General features: G+C 51.7%; 2 protein-coding genes across 3 annotated transcripts; both read left to right on the top strand.

Annotated features, from left to right (window-relative positions):
• The first annotated feature begins 374 nt into the window (after positions 1-374).
• On the top strand, positions 375-13,622 carry LOC125689792 (L-gulonolactone oxidase-like). The gene is made up of 12 exons (XM_048937438.1): positions 375-538; positions 1,615-1,716; positions 2,055-2,180; positions 2,992-3,086; positions 4,184-4,274; positions 4,903-5,088; positions 10,863-10,970; positions 11,198-11,274; positions 11,678-11,827; positions 12,348-12,512; positions 12,940-13,030; positions 13,227-13,622. Exons 1-12 carry the CDS (start codon positions 536-538, stop codon positions 13,353-13,355), a joined length of 1,323 nt encoding a protein of 440 aa, XP_048793395.1. The 5' UTR covers positions 375-535; the 3' UTR covers positions 13,356-13,622.
• A 113-nt stretch (positions 13,623-13,735) lies between these two features.
• Positions 13,736-22,071, top strand: LOC125689769 (nuclear GTPase SLIP-GC-like). 2 transcript variants are annotated; one of them, XM_048937359.1, is made up of 16 exons: positions 13,736-14,598; positions 14,706-14,782; positions 15,391-15,549; positions 16,175-16,267; positions 16,354-16,468; positions 17,058-17,280; positions 17,683-17,889; positions 18,099-18,317; positions 18,576-18,751; positions 18,863-18,881; positions 19,379-19,459; positions 19,739-19,844; positions 20,082-20,215; positions 20,349-20,513; positions 20,822-20,979; positions 21,283-22,071. In XM_048937359.1, the coding sequence occupies exons 1-16, from the start codon at positions 14,591-14,593 to the stop codon at positions 21,539-21,541; spliced, it is 2,199 nt and encodes a 732-aa protein (XP_048793316.1). In that variant the 5' UTR covers positions 13,736-14,590; the 3' UTR covers positions 21,542-22,071. The 2 variants fall into 2 exon arrangements, with proteins under 2 accessions (XP_048793316.1, XP_048793317.1); XM_048937360.1 differs by lacking the exon at positions 21,283-22,071 and having other exon boundaries at positions 20,349-20,479; positions 20,822-20,966.
• The last annotated feature ends 104 nt before the right edge of the window (positions 22,072-22,175 follow it).

The raw sequence follows: 22,175 nt of genomic DNA, 5'->3' as shown, positions 1-22,175 counted from the left end.
GGATGGGAGGAGATGTGGAGAGCTCTGAGGGAGGTGCTGGAGAGAGAAAGGTTCTTCAGGCTCATGCTCTGCAATTAAAAGCAATTAGTAGTTGCGCAGTTGCACTGTGTCCTGCTCCCAGTGGGGCAGCAGAGTGCATTGCGGGCGCCAGGCGAGTGTGCAAAAGTGTGAAGCATCCCAATGCCTGTGTGCACGACCAACCTGAACACCTTTGTATGCATGCAACCTACAAGCCGGCAGGGCTGTTCCCTTCAGTCCTGTAGGATGGGGACATCCATTCGACAGGAGGATCTCCTCCCCACAGCCCCAGCGTTTGCAGCATCCCCCCCTAGCCTGGGGCAAAGGGCACAGCCCCTCTGCTCCTCCTGCAGAGGGCTGTTACTCATTATCCCCCCTGGGCCTGGGGAGGGGCTGCTTGCTGAGCCAGGCAGCAGCAACCCCACATCACTCCACAACATCCCCCCACGTCACCCTGCATCGATCTGCCTTGTCCTGCATCAAAGCCCACAGCACCCCACGTTTTCCATCCAGCAGCATGGTAAGGAGGGGAGGGGGGCGCCCCACTGTGGGGTAGCATTTGGGGTGGAGAGGGACTATTATTTACTGTGACTTTTGGTAAGGATCGGATAACAAATTAAATGATGTGGTGAGAAACAGAAAGGTTTATTGTAAGAAAGGGGGGAGGGAGGGAGGAGATTCCCTTTACAAGATAGGATCGGGCTGTGGCTGCTGAACAGGATTTTCTGACCCACCAAACATCTCCTTTCCTCAATTCTGTTCTTTTTTTTCCCCCATGTATTTCATAAAGTCTCCCTGTTACCCTGGCTCTGCATCTATAACTCATCCCACCTCCCCCTCACCCCCAGGGCTGTGAGCTGTGGAATCAGCATTGCTCTTGATGGCCCTGTCCCCAGGCAGTGTCACTTCCCTGGGCAGGGTGATGGGCCATCAGGCAGTGTCCCTGCCCTGCCCGGGGGGAGCTGGGACGGGAGCACTGGGGTGATGGGGATAGAGGAGCTGGGGTACCCCTGCTGCTCCCTGGAGAGGTCTGGTTAGATTTGGGGTGTCCTCCTATGGGGTCTGCTTTTTGCATGCCCATGCAAAGTGAGTTGGGAGCTGAGCCCAGGTCTATCAAACTGGTGCAGAAAAGGCTGTGCAAAGTGTGGGAGAATGGGGTGGGTTGTGCTCATGCGAGATGCCTATGGCAATCCTTCCACATCTCCCCACTAACTGTGGGGACATCTCCAGCAGGGTGTTGGGCTGAGATGAGCTTCTGTGCCCTCAGTAACCAACTCCTGTGGAAACCCAGCCCTGGTATGGGGGGTTTGACTGACAAAGGATGAACAGCAGGGGAGGCATTTCACACAATTGCAGACACATTCCAGTTGGAGAAGATCAGCAAGCCTGGCCCACCGTGCCCACTGCCCATGTCACCCAGTGCCACATCCCCGGGGTTCTGGAACACCTCCAGGGATGGTGACCCCACCACCTCCCAACCATTTCAGAGGAGAAATGTTTCCTGATAGCCCACCTGAGCCTCCCCTGGCACAACTTGAGGCCATCGCTTCTTGTAGTATCTGTTCTGCTCAGCTTCACATCTTGGTTTTGACCCAGGTTCACGGCCAAGGAGGAGTCAAGTTCCAGAATTGGGCCAAGACTTATGGCTCTTCCCCAGAGCTGTACTTCCAGCCCACCTCAGTGGAGGAGATCCGGGAGGTAAGGAGGAGCTCCCAGATCTGTTAGGAACTAGAGGAGGAATGGCCAGTGAGGGCAGTGCCACTTCATTGTGTTCAGATGGCTCCCAGCCATGACAGCATGGATCCTTCCCTCAGCCCCAGGTTGTGGCCCAACCTTCTGAGCCACAGATATGGGCATCACCTCTTTTGGGGTGATCCCAAGGGCGGCTGTGCTGGGAGGAGACTTGTTCCAGGGGTGGCTTTGGGCCTGAATGGTGAATTCTCTGTGTAAAGATGGGTGAGGCTTGAGGTTGTAATGTGCCTCCATCACCATCCATGGTGTGTTGGGTGCTCAGGGGCCGTGTGTTGCCCCAACAGATCCTGGATATGGCCCGGCAGAGGAACAAGAGGGTGAAGGTGGTGGGGGGTGGCCACTCACCCTCTGACATTGCCTGCACTGATGACTTCATGATCCAGATGGGGAAGATGAACAAGGTCCTCAAGGTGAGGCGTTGGTGGCCCTAGCATATGGTGGCACTTGCCTTAGAATGGGGATGGGTGGTATGGCACCAGCGTACCTGGGATGGAGGACGAGGGGGTCTTTTTCTCACAGGAGGGAGTTCTCCCAAATCAGACCCTGAAATGTTGGTGCCAGAACAGGGAGTGGGAGTTTTCCCATTGTGTAGAAGCCTTGTAGCATTGTGTAGAAGCTTTCCCCTTGTGTAGAAGCTTTAGAGCATGTGGAGCTGCCGTAAAAATGCAAGGGAATGAGGATGTCTTCCTAAATTGTGTTTGAGGAGGGCTCAATATCTACACATTGTCCTCTCCGTGGCATGCTCGTAAATCATTTGGGTTGAAAAAGACTTCTGAGATCCCCTAGTCCAACCCCAACCCACCCCACCATGCCCACTGCCCACATCCCTCAGTGCCACATCCCCATGGTTCTGGAACACCTCCAGGGACAGTGACTCCACCACATCCCTGGGCAGCTGTGCCACTGCACCACTGCTCTTTTGGAAAAGAAATTTTCCCTAGTATCCAACGTGAGCTGTTGTGTTTCTCCTGCTTTGCATCCAGACCTGAGGGTGCAGGGAGACACTGGGCTTTTACTGGGGCTGAATGGCCTGTGTGCATGCATATACATGTGTATCTGCATATCTGTGTGTGTGTGTGCAATAGAGGGTGAAGAAATCTTGACTGTAGCAGGAAATTCTGAGAGTTGTATCACTGCTGGTAATTAGGGAGCAACTCCGGCCCTGCCTGCCAGAAGCAGGATGCACAGCTCCAGCAGTGCAAGCTGTCCCATCCTTTGCAGGTGGACAAGGAGAAGCAGCAGGTGACGGTGGAAGGTGGGATCTTCCTCTCAGATCTGAACGTGGAGCTGAGCAAGCACGGGCTGGCGCTGGCCAAGTGAGTGGGACATGTGTGCTGGACCATCCCTAGGTGTCTGCCAGGTGTCTAGCCTTGCCCCAAATTGGGTGTTGGGAATGATGGGAAGATGGCAAGATGGGAGTGTTTGGGGAGCTTATGCTGCAGTGCATGGGTGTTTGCTTTGGGATCTGATGGGGCACTGAGGCTCCGCAGAGTGATCCCAGCTGGTCCAACCACCTCCTACCTGCAGTGATGTTCAGGAAGGGGCTTGCAAAGGGAAACACTCATGGAGAGCTGACCTCTGCTGACCCCAGGGAAGAAAGTACTCTTTTATTCCAGGCTGGCTCAGTATACAATCATAGAATGGCATGGGTTGGAAGGGACCCAAAGATCATCAAGTTCCAACCCCCCTGCCACAGGCAGGGTCACCAGCCTCCAGATCTGCTACTAGACCAGGTTGTCCAAGGCTCTGTGCAACCTGGTCTTGAACAGCTCCAGTATCCTGCGTCCCTCAGTTGATATGAGCGATGGGTTTTTCAGAAGCCCTCCGGGGTCAAATGGCCACTGGTTTGGGTGGGGACAGCAGGATGTTCATGGAGGATAAATCTATCAAGGGCTTTGCAGCATCCATAGCGAATGGGCCTGGTTTAGGCGGTCCCTGTACCCCAGCTGTTGGAAGCTGGAGGGGGATTTGGGAGAAATGGCAGGAACAGCACATTGTTTAAGAGGTGGCTTTAGCCTTCTGCCTTCCCCATGTGTCTGCTTTTGCTGTGGCTGGGGAGACAGAATGTGGGAGATTTCTCCATGCCAGTGAGTCACTGTAGGCTGATGGGGAGAGATGGGGACTTGTCAGGTGGGACAAGCTGGGCTGGCAGAAGTGACCACCTCTCTTTTCCTCTCTGTGAACTAAAGCAGGATCCTGATAGATCTGACCCAAGGAGAAGTTCACATATAGTCAAGAAGAACATTCATGACTGCAAGGTGCCCTGAAGAGCAGAAAACCCTGCTCAGAGGGGCTGGGGACATGTTCTGGGGGATTCTGTGCCAACACACAGGGTCAACATCCAGCTCAGTAGACTGTACCCCATACCATGTCCCACATACTCAGGTCCTCACCCAACTTCATCTGCCAACAGCTTAGGAGCCGTTTCTGAGGTGGCAGCAGCTGGTGTGATTGGGACAGGGACGCACAACACTGGGATCAAACATGGCATCCTCCCCACCCAGGTGAGTCACAGTGTCAGTGTGTGGATGTTGGGTTCTGAGGGCTACAGGGGATCCATCCCATTGTCCCCTCACCTGGTCTGGGGCTAGCATGTCCCATGAAGGACCCTGAGCCCAAATCCTCAATGGGTCAGCCCAACTCATCCCCTGGACACACTGAGACCTCTTCTGCCACCTATGATCCAGCCCCAGACTCCTCTGTCCCTATGCTTTGTTGCCTTGTAATCTGTTGAAATTGGTAGAGATGTGTTGATGGTTGGACTTGGCCATCTCAGTGCTCTCTTCCAATCTGTGATTCTATGAAATAGGAGAAAGCACGTAGTTCTTCTCTTATTGAAGCCCCCCCACGCTGAACCTTTGCAGGGTCCGGGTCTGTTGTTAACTGGACAGTTATGAAAATGCTCCTCTCCTATCTCAGATCCTACGTGGTGATCCCACCAATGCTTGTGGAGATGTGAAATCATTTGGGGGAGGTTTACTTCTTTAAGTTGGCTTTTAAGATGGCTTTTCCCAGTGCCCTTGAGGTACAGAAGGGTCCTTTTATGTCAGCACGCCAAAGGTGACAGAAGGAGATGTGGAGTCTGGGACACAAGGTTGGGTGCTCACTGATGCCTGACTTTGCTCCTGGCAGGTTGTGGGGCTCTCACTGCTGACAGCTTCAGGGGACATCCTGGAATGCTCTGAGTCCATCAATGCAGACATCTTCCAGGCTGCCCGCCTGCACCTTGGCTGCCTGGGTGTTGTGCTCACCGTTACCTTCCAGTGCGTGCCCCAGTTCCACCTGCATGAGGTGACCTTTCCATCCACCCTCACTGAGGTAAGGTGTTGACTGTGCTCCCGAAGCCTCCTTGGGAATAAGCAGAGTTCCAGGCAGAAATAGTTGGAGGGAGATTGGGAAGTAGTAGGAAATAGCGTGAGTGTGCTTAGGTGGTAACTGTTGCATAGGTTGTACCTGTTGTGTGTCTTCATGTTGTGCTTTGTGGTGTCTTTTAAGATGGGAATTGATCAGGATGACCAAGGAGAGGTTGGCCAGGGAGAGAAATGCCATTTTAACTTCCCATGAGTGGGAATAGTATCTTCTGGGCCTGGGACCAGAGTGGTGTGGGGTCTCTTTCTTGGAGATCTCCCCAATCCCTTGGCTGTGGTGCTGGGCACCCTGCTCTGGGTGGCCCTGCTGGAGCAGGGGGTGACCAGAGATGGTTACCTCAAATCCCAAGCATCCTCAGCTCTGCTTTCAGCCTTGAATCTGTCCCAGGGCAGTTCAGTGGTATAAAGGAAGCCTCACCTTCATCACTGCTATAACATTTCACCTTTCAGCCATTTCCAGGCTCCTCTTTTGAAACTGGTTTGGACTGTTGAGGATATTTTAAATATATATATATTTTTTGCATTTACCCAGTCTGAGATCCAAGTATCTGGTTTTTACTATCCTGGACCAGCATCTGTGCAGCCCCATGGCTGTGTCCCAGCCTCTCAGCATCAGCTGTCCCCTGTCTGACTCAGCACGGAGGTGGCAGAGGTGGGACCCGGGTTTCCTGGCTCAAAGCCCCCATTCCTTGTGCATCACCCTGCTTGATTTTTAGTCATTCCCACACCTGGTGGGTTTAAATCACTCCCACATCTTGTGGATTTCAGTCACTCCTGTATCTCATAGGCAATGCCTGATGCAGATTTAATGTTCCAGCTGGAGAAAATTGTCCTGGCTGGAAATCCCAGGCTGCCAAGCCAGTGTGCTGGCCAATCTAAGCAAGAAGAAGGGGAGGAGTTTGTGCCTGCACTGCCCTGCATCCCTGACAGCCAGCAATGACTGAGGTACCATGAACCTGGTGCTTCAGGGATGGGCTGCCTCCACTGTGCTGCCTCCTGAGAACCAGAGCTTTGCTTTTCCCAGTGACAGATGGGCCACCTAAAATAGTCTGGGAGCAGCTTGGTCCTAACTTTGTCCCTTCGTGTTTGTAAGTTCTGGGGATTTTCAAGATGGGGACCCCATCTTCCAGCACAAAGGTTGGGTTTAACCATTATTTTTTGAGAGGAACCACGCTTCCTTCCAGGGAAATATGAAAGGGCACAATGGGTGGCACACTTCCAGGCCACGCTAACAAATTCCTTCTCAGCACTCAACCACGGAGCTGCACGTAGCTGTGAAAAACTCCTTTTAAGCCATTTGTCACGTTGCTACTGCCTACGTCATCTCCCTCTTACCAAGGGCTCCAACCTCCACAATGAAGGTGTATGGCACCAGTGGCCCATCTGAAGTATCCTGTGGACTTTTGACCCCATCTTGCACAGTTCTGAAGACTTCACACAGTGTCACTTCTTGGCAACTTCTGCTGCCTGTCCTCTCCTTGTTGTCCCATCCCTATGGCACACGGCACATGAAAGGGCACTGAGGAAAGCAGAAGTTTGGGTTCCTGCTGGCTCTGGGGCTGAGCCACAGGACTGTGCACAGAGCTCAGTTTGAACAGTTGGACTTGATCATCTTACTGGTCTTTTCCAGCCTTTATGACTCTATGACTCCCTTGGAGCCCTCCCACCCTCGTATTGCCACAGTGTTGGATGGGGTGGCCCTTCCAGAGCTGAGACATGACCTGTCCCTTGTCACCAACAGAAGGTCATTGCTGGAGGCCAAAGCCAGCAGCACTGTACCACCTGTGAGCAGACTGTTATGAGATCTGATGGCCTTTCATCAGGACAGACTGCATTCACTGAAAGTTACCTTTCTGGATGGGGAAACTGAGGCACAGAGTCCAACAGATGGAATCTCCATCGATCCCTCCAGTGATAGTGGAGAGCTTTGAGAGCTTGGATCTGCTCCAATCACTGATTATCTGTGTCCTCCTAAGAGGTGTGACATCCCTGCTGCTGTACAAACCTCAGCAGCATCTTCATCCCTCATCCCATCTGAGTCTCACAGGTCCATTTCCAGCTTTGGCTAACACCAGCGCAGAGCTTCGTTAAGCTGAGCTCATGAAAAATGAAAACTTCTTGGACACAACAGTGGAATTTGTTGCAGGATTGATCAGAGCCGCAGTGATGGTAAAGCTCTGAGAAATGCTGTCCTTAATTTTTTAAGGACTGAATTATTCAGCGCCCCATTGGGGTGGCTTGAGCACCGCCAGCAATGTGAACTGAAGCGGGATCATCTTTGCAAGTCCTGATCCATAGCAGCCTGGTGGCCTTCGAGTTGTGCTGTGGGTGGTTGGGCTGAGCTGGAAGGAAGGCAGGAAGGTTCGTGCACAACACCCCAGCACCTGTGGCATCTCCATCGATCACCCAGGAGAGCAGCCAGAGCTGTAGCACTATGGGCATCCCTGGAGATGTTTCCCCATGGCACCCTCTTGGCCAGCACTGAGTTCCTTGCAGGTGTTTCCAGTTGCAGAGGGGATGAGGTTTGCATTGAATAATTCAACCTGCAGCTTCCCTGGTGTCCTGTGGCAGAGTTTGCCTGCTTAAATGCATTGAAGTGTGGTAGGATCTGCTGGCTCCTTATAGCTTGATCCTCATCTGTCCTACAGCACTGCTCAGACCTTCACCTGAACTGGCATCACCTTTGGCCAAGTAATCTCTAAGTGTCTGAGGTTGGAAGGGACCTTTGGAGGTCATCTGTCCACCCCCTGTTCATGAGGTGCCTTTCCAGTGCCCTCTGCCAGGTTTCTGTCCCTGCTGCTGAGCATCCCTATCACCTCCTGTGTGATGGGGTCTCATCCTCAGGGATCTCCCAGAGCTGTAGTGCTGGGTATGACATGGGCAGAGCAACAGTGCTCAGGCTTAGCAGTGCACTGGACCTTCCTTTAACAGCAGATCTGCCCTTGAAGGTGCCAGTCGTTTTACACCTCCTAATCTGTCTTTTAGCAAGAAGAGCAGTTGTGTTTGGGACGGGCCCACAGCCCCGTAGGGCTGGAGTGTCTTTCCCTGTCCCTCAGGGCTAGCAGGGCAAAGCAGGGATGCACCCTATAAATATTAATGCCATTATCAATCCTCTGTTGTCGCTGCTCCTCGCCTGCTTCCACATCTCCAGCTTTCATGTTGAGTGGCCCAGCGAGGCGGAAGAGAATAATGGCAAGGGAGCAGGCTGCTTGAAATATTTAAGCCTGAGTTATCTAAGACGTTGCAAATAATATATGTGTCAAAGGAGCCAGGCTTGGATTTGTGGTTATGTAAGATCTGCTTGCCTTCTTTTCTGGCCTCGTGATTGTCTTTATCATTGGAATATGCTCAGCTGCCCTGGCTGCTGATGGTGACTGGGAACAAAGCACAGATAGAGAGGATTGGTGGCACAGCTGAGGTCACCTGAGCCCCATAGCATGTGCTGGCATGGTGATGGGGCTGAGTTCAGCCTCTCCTCGACCCAACCCGATGGGAAGCTAAAGAGGGTGAGGATGGGCCAGAATAAGATGCTTGTTCCACTGATGAGTTTCCCAAAAATTCCAGCACTGGAGGGCTGAAGAAGTTAGGCTCTGAGCCCTCCACTGCTGAACCCAAACCCTTGTGAGATAGGAAGATAGTAATGGGACAAAGAGGGGCTGTTTTAAACTAAAAGGGGGAGGTTTAGGTTAGATGTTATGGGGAAATTTTGTCCTTAGAGGGCAATGAGAGCCTGACACTGCTGCTCAGAAAGCTGTCCCATGCCTGGAGGTGCCCAAGGCCATGGATGGACTCTGGGCAGCCTAAGCTGGCTGATAGGGCCCACAGCCCAGCATGGATTGGGGGTGTTGTAAGGACTCTTCCAACTGAGGTTCTATGATCTTTAAGGTTCCTTCCAGCCCAACCCATTCTGTGTCTCTGTGATCATTAACTACTCTTCTAATCCAACTGTTCTATGATTCTATGATCTTTGAGATCTCTTCCAACCCAACTCATTCTGTGTGTCCCAGGCACCTCATCCTGGTGCTGTACCTAACCTGATCCCCCCTGCCCAGCAATGCTGGCATTGCCTTTAGTGTGCAGATGCAGATCTTCCCTTTGGAAGCGTGGGTGCAGGGTGACATTTAGCACCAGCATCCTCTCCCAAAACACAAGCTCTCCACGCTCCCTGGCTCTGATGGACCTGGAGGACATGTGCCAGTGGCTTCACACTCCTTATCCCCCAAGGCCTGTTTCAACCCAGCCTTTATGCAGCGAAGGGATTTGTTCTAGGAAAGCAAAACGAAGCTGAGCCGAACTCCCCCAGGGCTCAGTGTGCTCCTGGGCCATCTTCGTGGCATGAGAGAAGATTTCCGCTGTGCGTCCTCTGCCTCAGACCCAGGCGATGTCCCCAAGGACTCCCACTGCTCCCGCCTGCTTTGCAATTATCCTACAAAGCCTCCAGCTGATTTCCTCTGGGCTGATCTGGCTCTATCAGAGGGATCAAAGGCACACATTGAAGAGGTCGCCCCGCTAACAATTTGCTTGCGCTCTCAGGAGGAGGAGCAAGAGCTGCAGGATCACCTTGAAAGTTGCTGCCTCTGCACGCTTCTCCCCCCTGACTTGTTTTAGCTCCTCGGTGCACTTGTTCCTAATACAAACCAGAGAATGTATGGGGTCGTGGCTTTTGCCCTGTTCCTGCTTGCACAATCGTTGACTGCTTCCTTGGAGAGTCATGGAGTTGCAAACAAGAGCTTCTCCAGCCAGAAAATGGGAATTTCTCTATGAGGTTTCACGGCTCAGTGTGCCCTGTGAATGCGTAGTTAATGACAGCAGCGTGAGGTCATTAATTCCCACTAATTGCAAGAATGGCTGTTCACTGTCCACCACTGAGGTTGCTGTACCACGTGACCATGCAGTGGCCTTAACCTCACGGTGAGGTCACAGCAAAATGCTCAGTGCTGAAGCAGCCCAGCCTGGTGATTAATAGCTCATTAGTACAAATAACCCAAATGGCCCATCTGGAAGTGAGCATCCGTGACCTCCCTGGGGTTATGACCATGGGTCACCACACCCTGCATGCTCCTCTTGTGTCAAGCAAACCCACTGGGTTTTCTTTAAGCTTTCCTGCAAAGCTATGAGGGATCTCTGCCAGGAGGAGCTGGGGATGCTCTTTGCAAGAGTGGTAGTGCACTGTGCTCAGGGTGAGCACAAGTTTTTGTACATGCAAGCATGGAGAAGGAACAAAGACTGATATAACTTCTAATTTCTGCAGTGGGATTTCCTTGAAGGAGCACTAGGATGAGACCCTGTGTCCTTAGGAACAGGCTGTCCTGGGTCTGCAGCAACCCCCATCCCCACCTGCATTGTCCCTGCTGTCCCCGTTCCTGGCTGTCTTCAGCTGCTGGCAGGCAGCTCATCCTCTTTCAAGAGCTGCCTTTCCTAAAGCTCTTTTTTGTGTCTTGATGAATAATTTGTCAATTCTGCATTTGGAGCAGGGTGCATCTCTGGGATGGGACTGTGTTGTGCATCCTGGTTCCATGCTGCACATCCTGGCTGCGTCCAGCATTGTGCCAAGCTGCAGAGAGCTGGGAGGTGAAGGGGAAGATGGATGTGCCCTGCTACCCTCGTGGGGTCCAGTCAGCCCCATAGGCTCTGCCCTGCAACCTTGGACCTTGGCACGGTGTGGGGTCACTTCTTCTCGGGGTTATAATCTCCTACCAGCCCTGTTTCCTCTGGTTCTTGCAGGTCCTCAATCAACTTGATGACCACCTGAAGAGATCCCAATACTTTCGGTTCCTGTGGTTCCCACACAGTGAGAATGTCACTGTCATCTACCAGGACCCCACCAACAAGGCAGGTACCACTAGGCCCCAAGAAGAAGGGAGAAGGGCCATCACCAAAGCTGCATCCCAAAGCCTGGTCTCCTCCCAGGTCTGGATGTGACCCTACTTCATCATGGGAGAGAGATGTGGGGGTCCTGGGGTGCCCTTCTCCAGACCCCCACCCCAAAGTGGGATGCAGAAAGCTGCAATCCCTGCTAGTCCCTAATGACCATCATCTTCCTCTGCTTGGCTTTGCAGCCCCCCTCTTCCTCTGCTAACTGGTTTTGGGATTATGCTGTTGGGTACTACTTGCTGGAGTTTCTCCTCTGGATCAGGTAGGAGCATGGGGAGGGTTTGGGCAGCCTCATCTCTCTGTTTTCTGCATCTCTGCACTCGGGGATGTGGTGGCAGGGGGAAGGATGCGACCCAGAACCCCCCATCCCTGGGAAGAGGAGGCTGCCCACTACCTTCCGTGCAGGAGCATGTTGGGGCTGGGGCTGATAGCTGGGGCTGATAGCTGGGGCTGCACTGCCCTCGTGTGCACAGAGCTGGAGCAGCCTGCGCATTTGCAAGGGAAAAAAATAATAAATAAATAAATAGGAACTTTCTGAGGACGTGATACCCAGGGTGAATAGAGGGGATGCAGCCCCTTCAGAGGGCATCCATGGTTGGGGCTTGGGCTCCATAAGCCCTGAGCACTGCCCCGTTGGATTCTTACCTCCTGCTCTCCCCCTGCAGCACCTTTGTGCCCAGCTTGGTGCGCTGGATCAACCGCTTCTTCTTCTGGCTCCTCTTCAGCTCCCGGGTGGAGAACATCAACATCAGCTACAAGATCTTCAACTACGAGTGCCGCTTCAAGCAGCATGTGCAAGATTGGGCCATCCCCATGTAAATAGCCCTGCAGAACCCTGACCCATCCCAAAACACATGCTGTACGCTGTGCTCTGCCCAGCCTAGCTTGCCTGGAGCAGGAGCAAAGCCACAGAGAAAGGGACCAGGCTAGCAGGCACTACTGCCATCTGCAGGCATAGCGTGGGGACCCTTCTGCATCCATATCCTGGAGTACTGGTACCATGTCACAATACAATCTTTGGTTGTCTGGAGGAGTTTTGGGTGCCTCACTTCTGGAGGTGCTTAAGGCCAGGTTGGACGGGGCCCTGGCAGGCTGATGTAGTAGGGGGCACCCAGCACACGGCAGGGGTTGGAGCTCAGTGATCCTTAAGTCCCCTCCAGCCATTTTATCATTCTGTGATCTTGGAGCCTAGTGATCCCAAAGTGATAGGATGGATATGCTGGGATATGTCACAGGGACATGGTGAATTAGCATAGGAATGGAGCTATGGGGCATTTAAACCCAAAGGCTGCTGGGTGGGACCATGCTGACATTAACTGAGCTGCTCTTGGGCAGTGAGAAGACAAAGGAAGCACTGCTGGAGCTGAAGGCTGCCCTGGAGAACAACCCCAAGATGGTGGCCCACTACCCTGTGGAGGTGCGCTTTGCTCGAGCGGATGAGATCTGGCTGAGCCCCTGCTTCCAGCGGGACAGCTGCTACATGAACATCATCATGTATAGGTGAGCAGCCCTCTCCCCTCTGTTTAGGATATGTACTCAGAGAAACACACACATCTCAACCACCTCTGGCTCTCAGCTGCCCCTGCAGAGCTCGTGCACTTTTGCTTGCTCATCCCACTTGGTGCTGGGCAAGTGTTAGTGGCATGGAAACATAAAACCATAGAATGGTTTGGGTTGGAAGGGACCTTAAAGCCCATTCATTCCCAGCCCCTTCCTTAGGAACAACTCCCACCAGCCCAGGCTGCCCAAAGCCCCATCTGGCCTGGCTTTGGCCATTGCCATGATGTTCCTAGAGGGTTTCCACCACCTGGTTCTTGTCAAAGAGTCCATGATGGTCCCCTGGGCTTGCCCTGTTCCCCCTGGTGTGGGTTTCTCAGGGAGGGTGTACAAATTCCCCTATCAATGCCCCCTTGCTTGGCTCCCCCAGGCCCTATGGGAAGAATGTGCCCCGGCTCAACTACTGGCTGACCTATGAGGGCATCATGAAGAAGTATGGTGGGAGACCACACTGGGCGAAGGTATGTGTGGCTACATTCTTCCTGGGGTCCTTTCCCTTTCTCCATCACGGCTCTTCTTGGTGGGGGCTTTTTGGGTGGGAGAGGGCCAGAGAAGGGCACCCACATCAGATTTCTCCCTTGGGGAGGGCTGAGCATGGGCTTTACAGCAGTGTGCTCCTTAGCCACAGGCAGCCCCCCACCATTTCCTCTCCTGTAGGCCCACAGCTGTACCCGCAAGGATTTTGAGAAGATGTACCCGGCCTTCCCCAAATTCTGCTCCATCCGGGATAAGCTGGACCCTACAGGGATGTTCTTGAACACCTACCTGGAAAAGGTGTTCTACTGACAGCACGGGAATGGAACAATGCAGGAGATGGAAGAGAAATCAGCTGTCATCCCTGGTTCTCAGGACACCCCAAAGCTCGTAGTCCTTGGTGACCCCAAAATGCTGTATTCCCAGCTCTGTTCCCAGCTGTTGCAATGGCAGGCAGCATGGGCTGGCCCTGGGAATGGGGCCGTGTGTTGGCATCGCTCCTAGTGGGTCCCTGAGATGTGCACAGTTCCAAGTGTCTCCTGTCCAAGCCAACATCTGAATAAAGAGCTTTCTAGCAGAGCCAGCCTCAGTGTGTACTTTCAGGTGGGTATGGTGTGCCCAGGTCTGGGGACCAGAGAACAGGCTTGGTGTCCCTGAGTCAGAGCTGGACACAGGGACCAGAGCCCATTGCACAGCTCAGGCTGGTGCCATCCAGGTCTTTGGGCTCAAGCCCTTGCCCCTTGTTGAGGAACACAGGCAGATATTGGAAGAGGTTGCGTCTGTGTTGGTGTAAGAGAAGCCATGCTTGGACAGATGGACTTCGTCCTTTCCCAAAAGCCATGGGAGATGTTCCTCAGGACCCAGCAGGGCAATTCCCACGCTGCAGTCTCTGCTAGCAATTGTCCCCACTGGAGCAATCCAAATTGCACTGGCCTGGGCCTCACTTCTATTACCGTAAGATGGGAAAGCGGACATGATCGTGTAAAGAGAAGCTGGAGGATTCCCCACTAAGATCAGGATAGATGGGCAGATGATCAAAAATGCATTTAGTGCCCTGTGGAGTCAAGTAGAAAATGTTTACAAGGTTTGAAATTGGGCTCAGTGATCCTTACAGGTCCCTTCTAACTCAGGATATTCTATGGTTTGAAGGTCAGTTGAACTTTGGCTTTTGGAGCCAACAGCTGGCACAGGGTGGACCTTGTCTTCTGCATCTTGCTTGCTTCAGCTTCCCTCGACCTCAGGTGGTTAAAAATTTGGCTAAACTGAAACACATGCAGTTTGTGTCCAACTTCTCAGCTTGTTCCCAGCCCAACGTGCAGTGGCCAGGACCCCAGTGGAAAGATTAAGGCAGGGTGAAAGTGCTCTGGGGTGCCCAATGGGTTGAGTCAGGGAAGAGGGAGAGGCTGGAAGCAGCGCAGCATCTTGGGCAAAAAAACAAAGGCCAGGTGGTTCCTGCACGTGATGTTTCTGAGTTTCCCTAAGTTCCTGCCTGCTGGAGCCTCATCTGAGGTGCAGCCCTTGGAGCCCCATGCCTTGAGCCGCTCTCAATGTACGGGTCTGCTGGAAACAACCTGAAGATAGCTGTGTTGTAGTTTAGAGGACTGATGATGAATGCGAGCAGGAAGCAGGTGAGGATTTACCTGGGGGTTGGCCTCCTTCCAGGGGGAGGAGTTTTACCAGGTTTCATTTCCGCTGCAAAAGAGGAATTCCTGGAAAGCCTTCGAATCCGAAGATAAAAGGTTGTACGTCCTTGCATGTGTTTAAATTGCTTTTGTAACAGATTTCTTTTGCTGCCTGAATAATGTGCTCTCAGCTTCTAACCTGTTTAATTTCTTCTATATCTGTTTACTGCAATGCTGGGGAAGGTTTCTTCCCAAGGAGATCTCAAATCCTTCCGTGCCTCGGTTTCTTGGGCTTGGTTTCCTGGTAGAAGCTTCAGTCTGACTCAGCTCAAAAAACCTCTCTGAATTCTTGAAAAAGCAAATTAACATAATTATCAGCTCAACCTTTACACTTTGTGTGCCACAACAAGTGTCTCCGGTTTGGTGGCACAAGAGGCAGATACTGCTTTGTGTTTTCTCTGCAAATTCTTCCACCTTCAACACCTTCTCCTAAGGCTGTCTGTTGTCACCCATGATGTTGCTGGCAGGTCTCTGTCCTCTGCCACCCTCACGTTAACCGCATCCCCCCGTTCCTAAGGACACCTTAAGGTTAAGCCATGGTGTGCTGTGAAGAAGCCAGAATGTGTGAATCCTTGTGGAAGTCCTGCTGTGACCCCCAAGGAGGCAGTGGTGGCATCCTCAAATCATGGCTCTGGAGGAAGTGATTGTGTTCTTCTCTCCCACAGGAGGCTCTTGCAGTGCATCCTTCTCTGTCCTGGGGCCACCACCTTCTGAGCTGCTGAGACCTGGTTCCACTAAGGGACAGCACCCTGCTACTCAGCCAAGGTCACCCCTGGTTTGGCATTACTCTGTTACAATGGCAGAAGGATGTTCCAGACCACCTGGTGAGTTTAAGGGGGTCCTGCATTGTGTCTTCCTTCACCGTGAATGTCATTGAACCTGTAATCATAGAATTATTATGGTTGGAAAGTCTAACCTCAACCAAGTCTAACCTCAAGCCATCCCCACCGTGCCCACTGACCATGCCCCTAAATGCTTCTCCATTGGAGAAGAGGCTCAGATCCACTCTTGGCAACTCCTCTGACCACCCTGAGGTGGAACTTCCCAAAGGGGACTATAGGGAGGGGCTCTTTGTCAGGGAGTGTGGTGATAGAACAAATGGCAATGGCTTTAAATTTAAGGAAGGTTAGACATTAGGAGGAAATTCTTCACAATGAGGTGAGGCCCTGGCACTGCTGCTTAGAGGGCTGTATGTACCCCGTCCCTGGAGGTGCCCAAGGTCATGCGTGGGGCTTTGGTCCCTGGGAGGCGTCCTTATGGCAGGGTTGGTGCTGGGTGGGCTTTAAGAGCCCTTCCAACACAAACCAGTCTGGGATTCTGTAGTTCAGCATCATGAGCTTTAAAGGGATGCTTACCCAGAGCTGCCAAGAATGATCTTCAGTTCAGAAACCCTCTAGTGAGATTTGGAGATCAGAAGCACTAATCAGAAATCCCCTTTCCTCTGACAAGGTGGCAATGATGATTTGCTGGAAGAGACTCCCAAGAAAAAGAGCAGGAGAGATCTAATTCTTGAGGATGGGGAGCGAGAGACTCTTAAGAACTGTAAGTAGGGAAAAGGCACAGTGCCTACTGACCCTGGGCTTGGAACATGCATCTCTGCAGCCCTGACCTCAGTGTCCTTCCTGCAGGTAAAAGGATGCAAAGTGAACTAAAGACCATCCTGGAGAAGTCCTCCCAGAAGCTGTCACAATTCCTCCCTGTATTCAGCCAGCCTGGGGCAAGAGAGGGGATCCTATATCTCAGGTGAGTTGATGGGTATTTTTTGCCTTAAAGGGCATCTTTTGATTCTTGTGTGAAAAGGGGCTGCCCAGAGCTTTTGCCTCATAGAATCATTCAGATTGGAAAAGACCTCCAAGGTCCCCAATTCGAATCCCAACCCACTGATGTCCAATCTGCCATCCTTTGAAAGCCTCAAGCCTATTGAACTTACTTAAATTTTAATTATGGTGGGGAGGCCCTGGCACTGCTACCCAGAGAACTGTGGGTGCCCCATCCCTGGAAGTGCCCAAGGGCAGCCTGTGCTGGTGAGGGGAACACAGCCCATGGCATGGAGTTGGACTGAGGGGCTTTGAAGTCCTTTCCTACCCAATCACAGAATGGCCTGGGTTGGAAGGGACCTCAAGGATCACAAATCTCCAACCCCCCTGCCACACGCAGGGCCACCAACCTCCACATTTCATAGCAGCCCAGGCTGCCCAGGGCCCCATTCAATCCGGCCTTGAACACCTCCAGGGATGGACGGGGCATCCACAGCCTCTCTGGGGCAGCCACAACCCTGATGTGTTTCCATGATCCTATGAAATGTTCCTTTTTTTTCTATCTTTGTGCTCAGGAACCGCCTCACAAGCTTGAAGCCCGACATTCTGATGGACCCCATTTACATTGGTCTCTTTGGCAGCACTGGGGCAGGGAAAAGCACATTGCTGAATGCCATCATAGACAAAAACTTCTTCTTGCCAGTGTCGGGGAGCAGTGCCTGCACGTCCTGTGTGGTGCAGATCAACACAAGCCGCAGTAAACAGCACGAGGCCAAAATTCACCTGCTCACAGATGAGGCATGGATTATAGCTCTATGTTTCTTGAATGTCTCCCTAGACACAGGGTTGGGTTGGATGGAGCTTTTAGCACCTGATGGAGCTGTGTGTGTCCCTATTCATTGTGGGAAGTTGGACCTGATGGCCTTTCAAGGTCCCTTCCAACTCAGATGATTCTGTGATTCAATGTTTGCCTTTAGAGGAGAGAGGAAAGAGGCTTAGCTGACTTCTCCAGAGGGAAGAACAACCTGATGGAAGAATGTGGGAGGGGAGGATGTGACCCAAAGGCCAATGTGTCCCCAAAGAAGTGATGGGCACTGGCGCTGGTTCCTGCTGGTTTAGGTGTGCCAGGAGGGAGGAAGTGATGGGATTTCTTGCAGGTATCCAAGCCATAATTTCTGCACATCTAATGTGTCCTGCCAGGAGTGGAAGGATGAGCTGAAGGGTCTGGTGGCGTTTTTGGACCCCAGTGAAGACAGTGAGGACAACAGTGAAAGAAGTGAGGCTGCTTTAAAGATCTCTGCGATCTATGGGAAAGGAGCTGAAACTAAGAGTTACGAAGAGTTGTGCAGGATGAAACCCATCGTTTCCATTCCCCCTTCAAGATGTATCATCTTCAGGGAAACAACAGTGAGTAGCCCCTGTATGTCATGGAATCCCAGAGTTGCACAATGATTTGGGTTGGAAGGGAACTTAAAGCCCATCCAGTTCCAACCCACGGGCACGGTCACCTCCCATAGACCAGGATACCCAAACCTCATCCAACCCTGGTGGGGTTCTGGTGTCTCTGAGGTTCTTTGCTAAGGGGGTCACTACTTTATTCACTTGCTATGGCCCAGGCAGAAAAACTTTCAGACAAAATGTGCCCATATATCCGGAGTCCAACCAGTGCAGTAGGAGAAATGAAGAAAGAAGACACAAAAATGCGGATCTGGCCCCTGATCAAAAATGTGGAAGTGACTCTCCCGTATTCACAAGTGATTCCGGAAGGTGTTGTCTTTGTGGATATTCCAGGGACAGGTGATTTCAACAGCAAAAGGGATGAGATGTGGAAAGAGGTGAGTGTGAGCTGCCCCACTAGGAGGGCAGGAATATTTGCTTCTCTGCACGTGGCATACTTCTGTTCTCTAAGGATCAGTGATGGAGAGGCCTGGGAGCCTCCATGGGGCTGTGGGGAACAGGGATACCTTTAACAGAAGGTGCACACCATTCTGGTGTGGCATGTCTGAGTTAATGGGAATAAAAAGTGCTCAGCATCTCCCATGTGTAATCTCATCCTTTATTTCTGGCCCTCCTTCCCCTCCTGCCCCTTGCAGAACATCAACAAATGCTCTGTCATTTGGGTGGTCAACTCCATCCAGCGGATCCTGGGAGAAAAAATCCATGAGATGCTGCTGAGAGAGGGCATGAAGGCTTTCCAGAGTGGGATGTGCAGGGACATCTCCTTGGTGGCCACCAAGTCGGATGACTTGAATCTAGAGGAATATAGATGGTAATGAAACAAGTAGGGTGGGTGATGCTGGGTATCTCTTCTCCTTGCAGGATCTGGGGACTGCTAAAATCATTCAAGTGTGTAATTTCTGCCTTGTTTTTATCTTTTCAGGGAAAAAAAGAAAAAAAATGTGAGTATTTTTCAGCCTTACATTTCTTCATCCCTTTCACAGAATCATAGAATCGTAGAGTCATTAAGGTTTCAAAAAAAAATACAGTAAGATCACCAAGTCCAACCATCAGCTCATTACCACCATGCCCAGTCATAGAATGATAGAATCATGAAGGCTGGAAAAGACCTCCAAAAGCACCAAGACCGACCCCAACCCACCCCCACTGTGCCTACTGACCATGTTCCCAAGTGCCACATCTCCATCATTCCTGAACATCTCCAGGAGCAGTGATTCCATTTAAGGAAACTGGAGAATTTCCTATATGAATCAGTGTGACATGAACAGAACTGATGGGCTTGGTACAGAAACCAGGAGCTCTGTGCAGTTCTTTGTTAAGAGAGTCCTTCATTAGGGAGAAACTGTCCTGGATGGCCCATTTGACCTTAGAAGTTCAGGATCCCTAAAACATTACTGGGAAATGTCAGTAGTAATTCCTATTCTTTCTTCCAACACAGATAAATAAACATGATGCTATCCTGGAAAGGAATGCGGCTGTGAAACAGGAGAAGAGTAGAATGATAAAGAAAAAACTCGAGGTAATGTTCCTTGGAGAACCTGGTTGGCATACGTCTGTATGGCACTGTTCTTCATTAACAGACATTTTCCATGATGTCTGCTCTTTGTCTAGTAGCCTCTGCTTGCTTTCTTTGCTCTGTGTTTGGTCCATTTGGTCCCTGGTCATCTCCAGTTTAATTCTCCACTGTCTATGAAAGAATCGTGTGAAATTTAATGGTGGAGATGTCCCCTAACCAGCACTTGCTTCGTGAAAAAGAAGAACCCAGCTGACATGAGCTCGGGGTGTTCATGTCTTTCAGGAAAAGCTCCCAAATGACTTGGAGGTGGTGCACAAGGCTGACCTTGTGTACACCGTCAGCGCCCGCGAGTACTGGCAGGAGGAGATGCTCAGCAAGGAGGAAACAGGTGATGGTTGGGTTTTCTGGCTGCAGGTGGCATCCAGTGCTGCAATGCAGGGCTGTCATAGAATCATAGAATGGCCTGGGTTGGAAAAGATTGCAATGCTCATCTAGTTTCAACCCCCCTGCAATGTGCAGGGTCGCCAACCTGCAGACCAGGCTGCCCAGAGCCACATCCAGCCTGGCCTTGAATGCCTGCAGGGATGGGGCATCCATGCTCACCCAACCTCCCGCCTGCTTGCAGAGATCCCAAAGCTGAGGGAGTACGTCCGCGGGTTTTACGTCAAGCAGAAGAGGAACGTGCTAATGGATCACACCATGGAGGCCTTCACTATTTTCTCTCTCATCTGTAGTCTCCAGGCCAACAAACATGCTCAGGTTCGCCCAGAGAGGCTTTAGGGAACAGCTAAAGGGAAAGGTGGAGAGGTAGTTTGGCTCTGGTGGGGTTATTTATGGCTCCATTGTGATCTTATTATAATTATTTTTTCTTTCTGTTGTCCACTGATGTCAGTATCAACTTGCAAAAAGAAATCACTTGAGAGAGATCATGGTGCAGAAGATTGCTGATCTGGAGAAGGATATTAAGGAGTGCTTTCTGCCCATCGAGCAGCCACTCAAGGAAGGCGTAGAAGAAGCAAAGAGGTCCTATCAGACAGCTATCCGAAGTATCGTCAGTGTGAGTATAAATCGGTTTCTCTGCTCTCTGGTGACAGTGGCAGGGCTTGAGGAAACAGCACGGAGCTGTGTCAGGGGAAGGTCAGGTGGGGGTTAGGGAAAGGCTGTGCCCCAGAGGGCAATGGATGTGGAGCAGCTCCCCAGGGCAGAGGGCAAGGCTCAGAGCTCAGGGAGCACTGGGATACCACTCTCAGATGTATGCTCTCCGGATGGTCCTATGTGGAGCCACGAGTTGGACTCAGTGATCCTTTGGGGTCTCTTCCAACCATGGCCAGGCTGTGCCTCATCACACTTCTTTCTGCCCTGCAGCGCAACCACGGGTACCAAGGCTACCATCAGACCCTGAGGGCCGTGTGCCTGAAGAAGGGGGTCTATGCCTCCCGCACCTTCTTCCGGATAGATGTCAACAGCTCCTTGGCACAGCCCATCTACGAAAAGATCGACATGAATTTTGGGAAGGTGTTCAGGTGAGAGCCTGCCTGTGTTCAACCGCAGTTTCCATAGAATCCTAGAATCATTTGAGTTGGAAGGGACCCTTACAGGCCATCTGATCCGACTCCCTTGCACAGAACAGGGACACCCACAGCTCCATCAGGTGCTCAGAGTCCCATCCAGCCTGACTTTGGCTGTCTGCTGGGACATCCATCACCTCTTCGGGCAACCTGTGCCGGTGCTTTTTAGAATGCAATCATAGAATCCTGAGAGTGGGGAGGCCATGGAGTACAATGCCATTGCCATTGTCCTTTTTGATGAATTTCCTACCCTGACAGGATCCAGATGGGCACCTGCTCCACACTGAAAACCTGCCTTGATGCTTTCAAAGAGGCCGTGCAGCAGGAACTACAGAAAGCCCAGACCAAACTGATGGCTGACAGTGAGCTTAAGCTGGCGTTCCTCAAGCAGGAGGTACACTTGCCTTGCAAGGGGAGCAAGAGGAGATGGAAAGGGGTGAAGCACTGCTTGTGTAGGACCTGTGGAGATGACTTGCTCTGTTTGAAGTTCCTGGAGAGAACACAGAGGGAGATATGAGCAGTCTTCAACAAGCATGACCATCAGCAGGGTTAGGAGTTCTTCCACTCTTTCTTGAGTCCTGGAATAAAACTTCCCATCTTCATGTTAATTCATAGCAGTGGAAAAACGATGCCCACTGGTCATCTGTTAAATGCCACACTCCAGTTTAGGTCATCGTTACGGGGTTATTAGTATGAAGTCGTTAGCTTAGGTCTTCTGCAAAAGAGCAGTGCTGCAGTGGCACAGCTGCCCAGGGGAGGTGGTGGGGTCACCGTCCCTGGAGGTGTTCAAAGAATGTGGAGATTTGGCACTGAGGGATGTGGGCAGTGGGCATGGTGGGGTGGGCTGGGGTTGGGCTCAGGGGTCTTAGAGGTCTTTTCCAGCCTGAATCATTCTATGGTTGTATGACTGTCTTGTGGGCAAGCACTTGAACTGATTCTTGTAGACAGACTTCATCGTCAGTGAGGCTGAGAAACTCGTCCTTCAGAAGAAAGCAGAGATCTACCAGTCCCTTGTAGTATCCATTCAGAACGACCTGCTGCTCTGCTATGAAGGTATGACCATCACCTTTGTCCTGAAGGTTCTTTCCATTTTAACAGGATGACCCCACTAAGGGCTGAGCAGAAGGGTGCAGGCTTATAACTTACCTATA

Source organism: Lagopus muta, chromosome 2, assembly GCF_023343835.1.
Source record: "Lagopus muta isolate bLagMut1 chromosome 2, bLagMut1 primary, whole genome shotgun sequence".
Lineage (NCBI taxonomy): Eukaryota > Metazoa > Chordata > Aves > Galliformes > Phasianidae > Lagopus > Lagopus muta.
The sequence above is the reverse complement of the archived record's forward strand: the minus strand, read 5'-3'. Positions and strand labels throughout refer to the sequence as shown.

Excerpts from the sequence above, each read along its gene's own strand:
- LOC125689792 (XM_048937438.1), top strand. Across the intron at positions 3,087-4,183 it reads CACGGGCTGGCGCTGGCCAA|CTTAGGAGCCGTTTCTGAGG; the intron begins GTGAGTGGGACA and ends ATCTGCCAACAG. Across the intron at positions 11,828-12,347 it reads CAAGATTGGGCCATCCCCAT|TGAGAAGACAAAGGAAGCAC; the intron begins GTAAATAGCCCT and ends GCTCTTGGGCAG.
- LOC125689769 (XM_048937359.1), top strand. Across the intron at positions 17,281-17,682 it reads TTCACCTGCTCACAGATGAG|GAGTGGAAGGATGAGCTGAA; the intron begins GCATGGATTATA and ends GTGTCCTGCCAG. Across the intron at positions 20,980-21,282 it reads AATTTTGGGAAGGTGTTCAG|GATCCAGATGGGCACCTGCT; the intron begins GTGAGAGCCTGC and ends CTACCCTGACAG.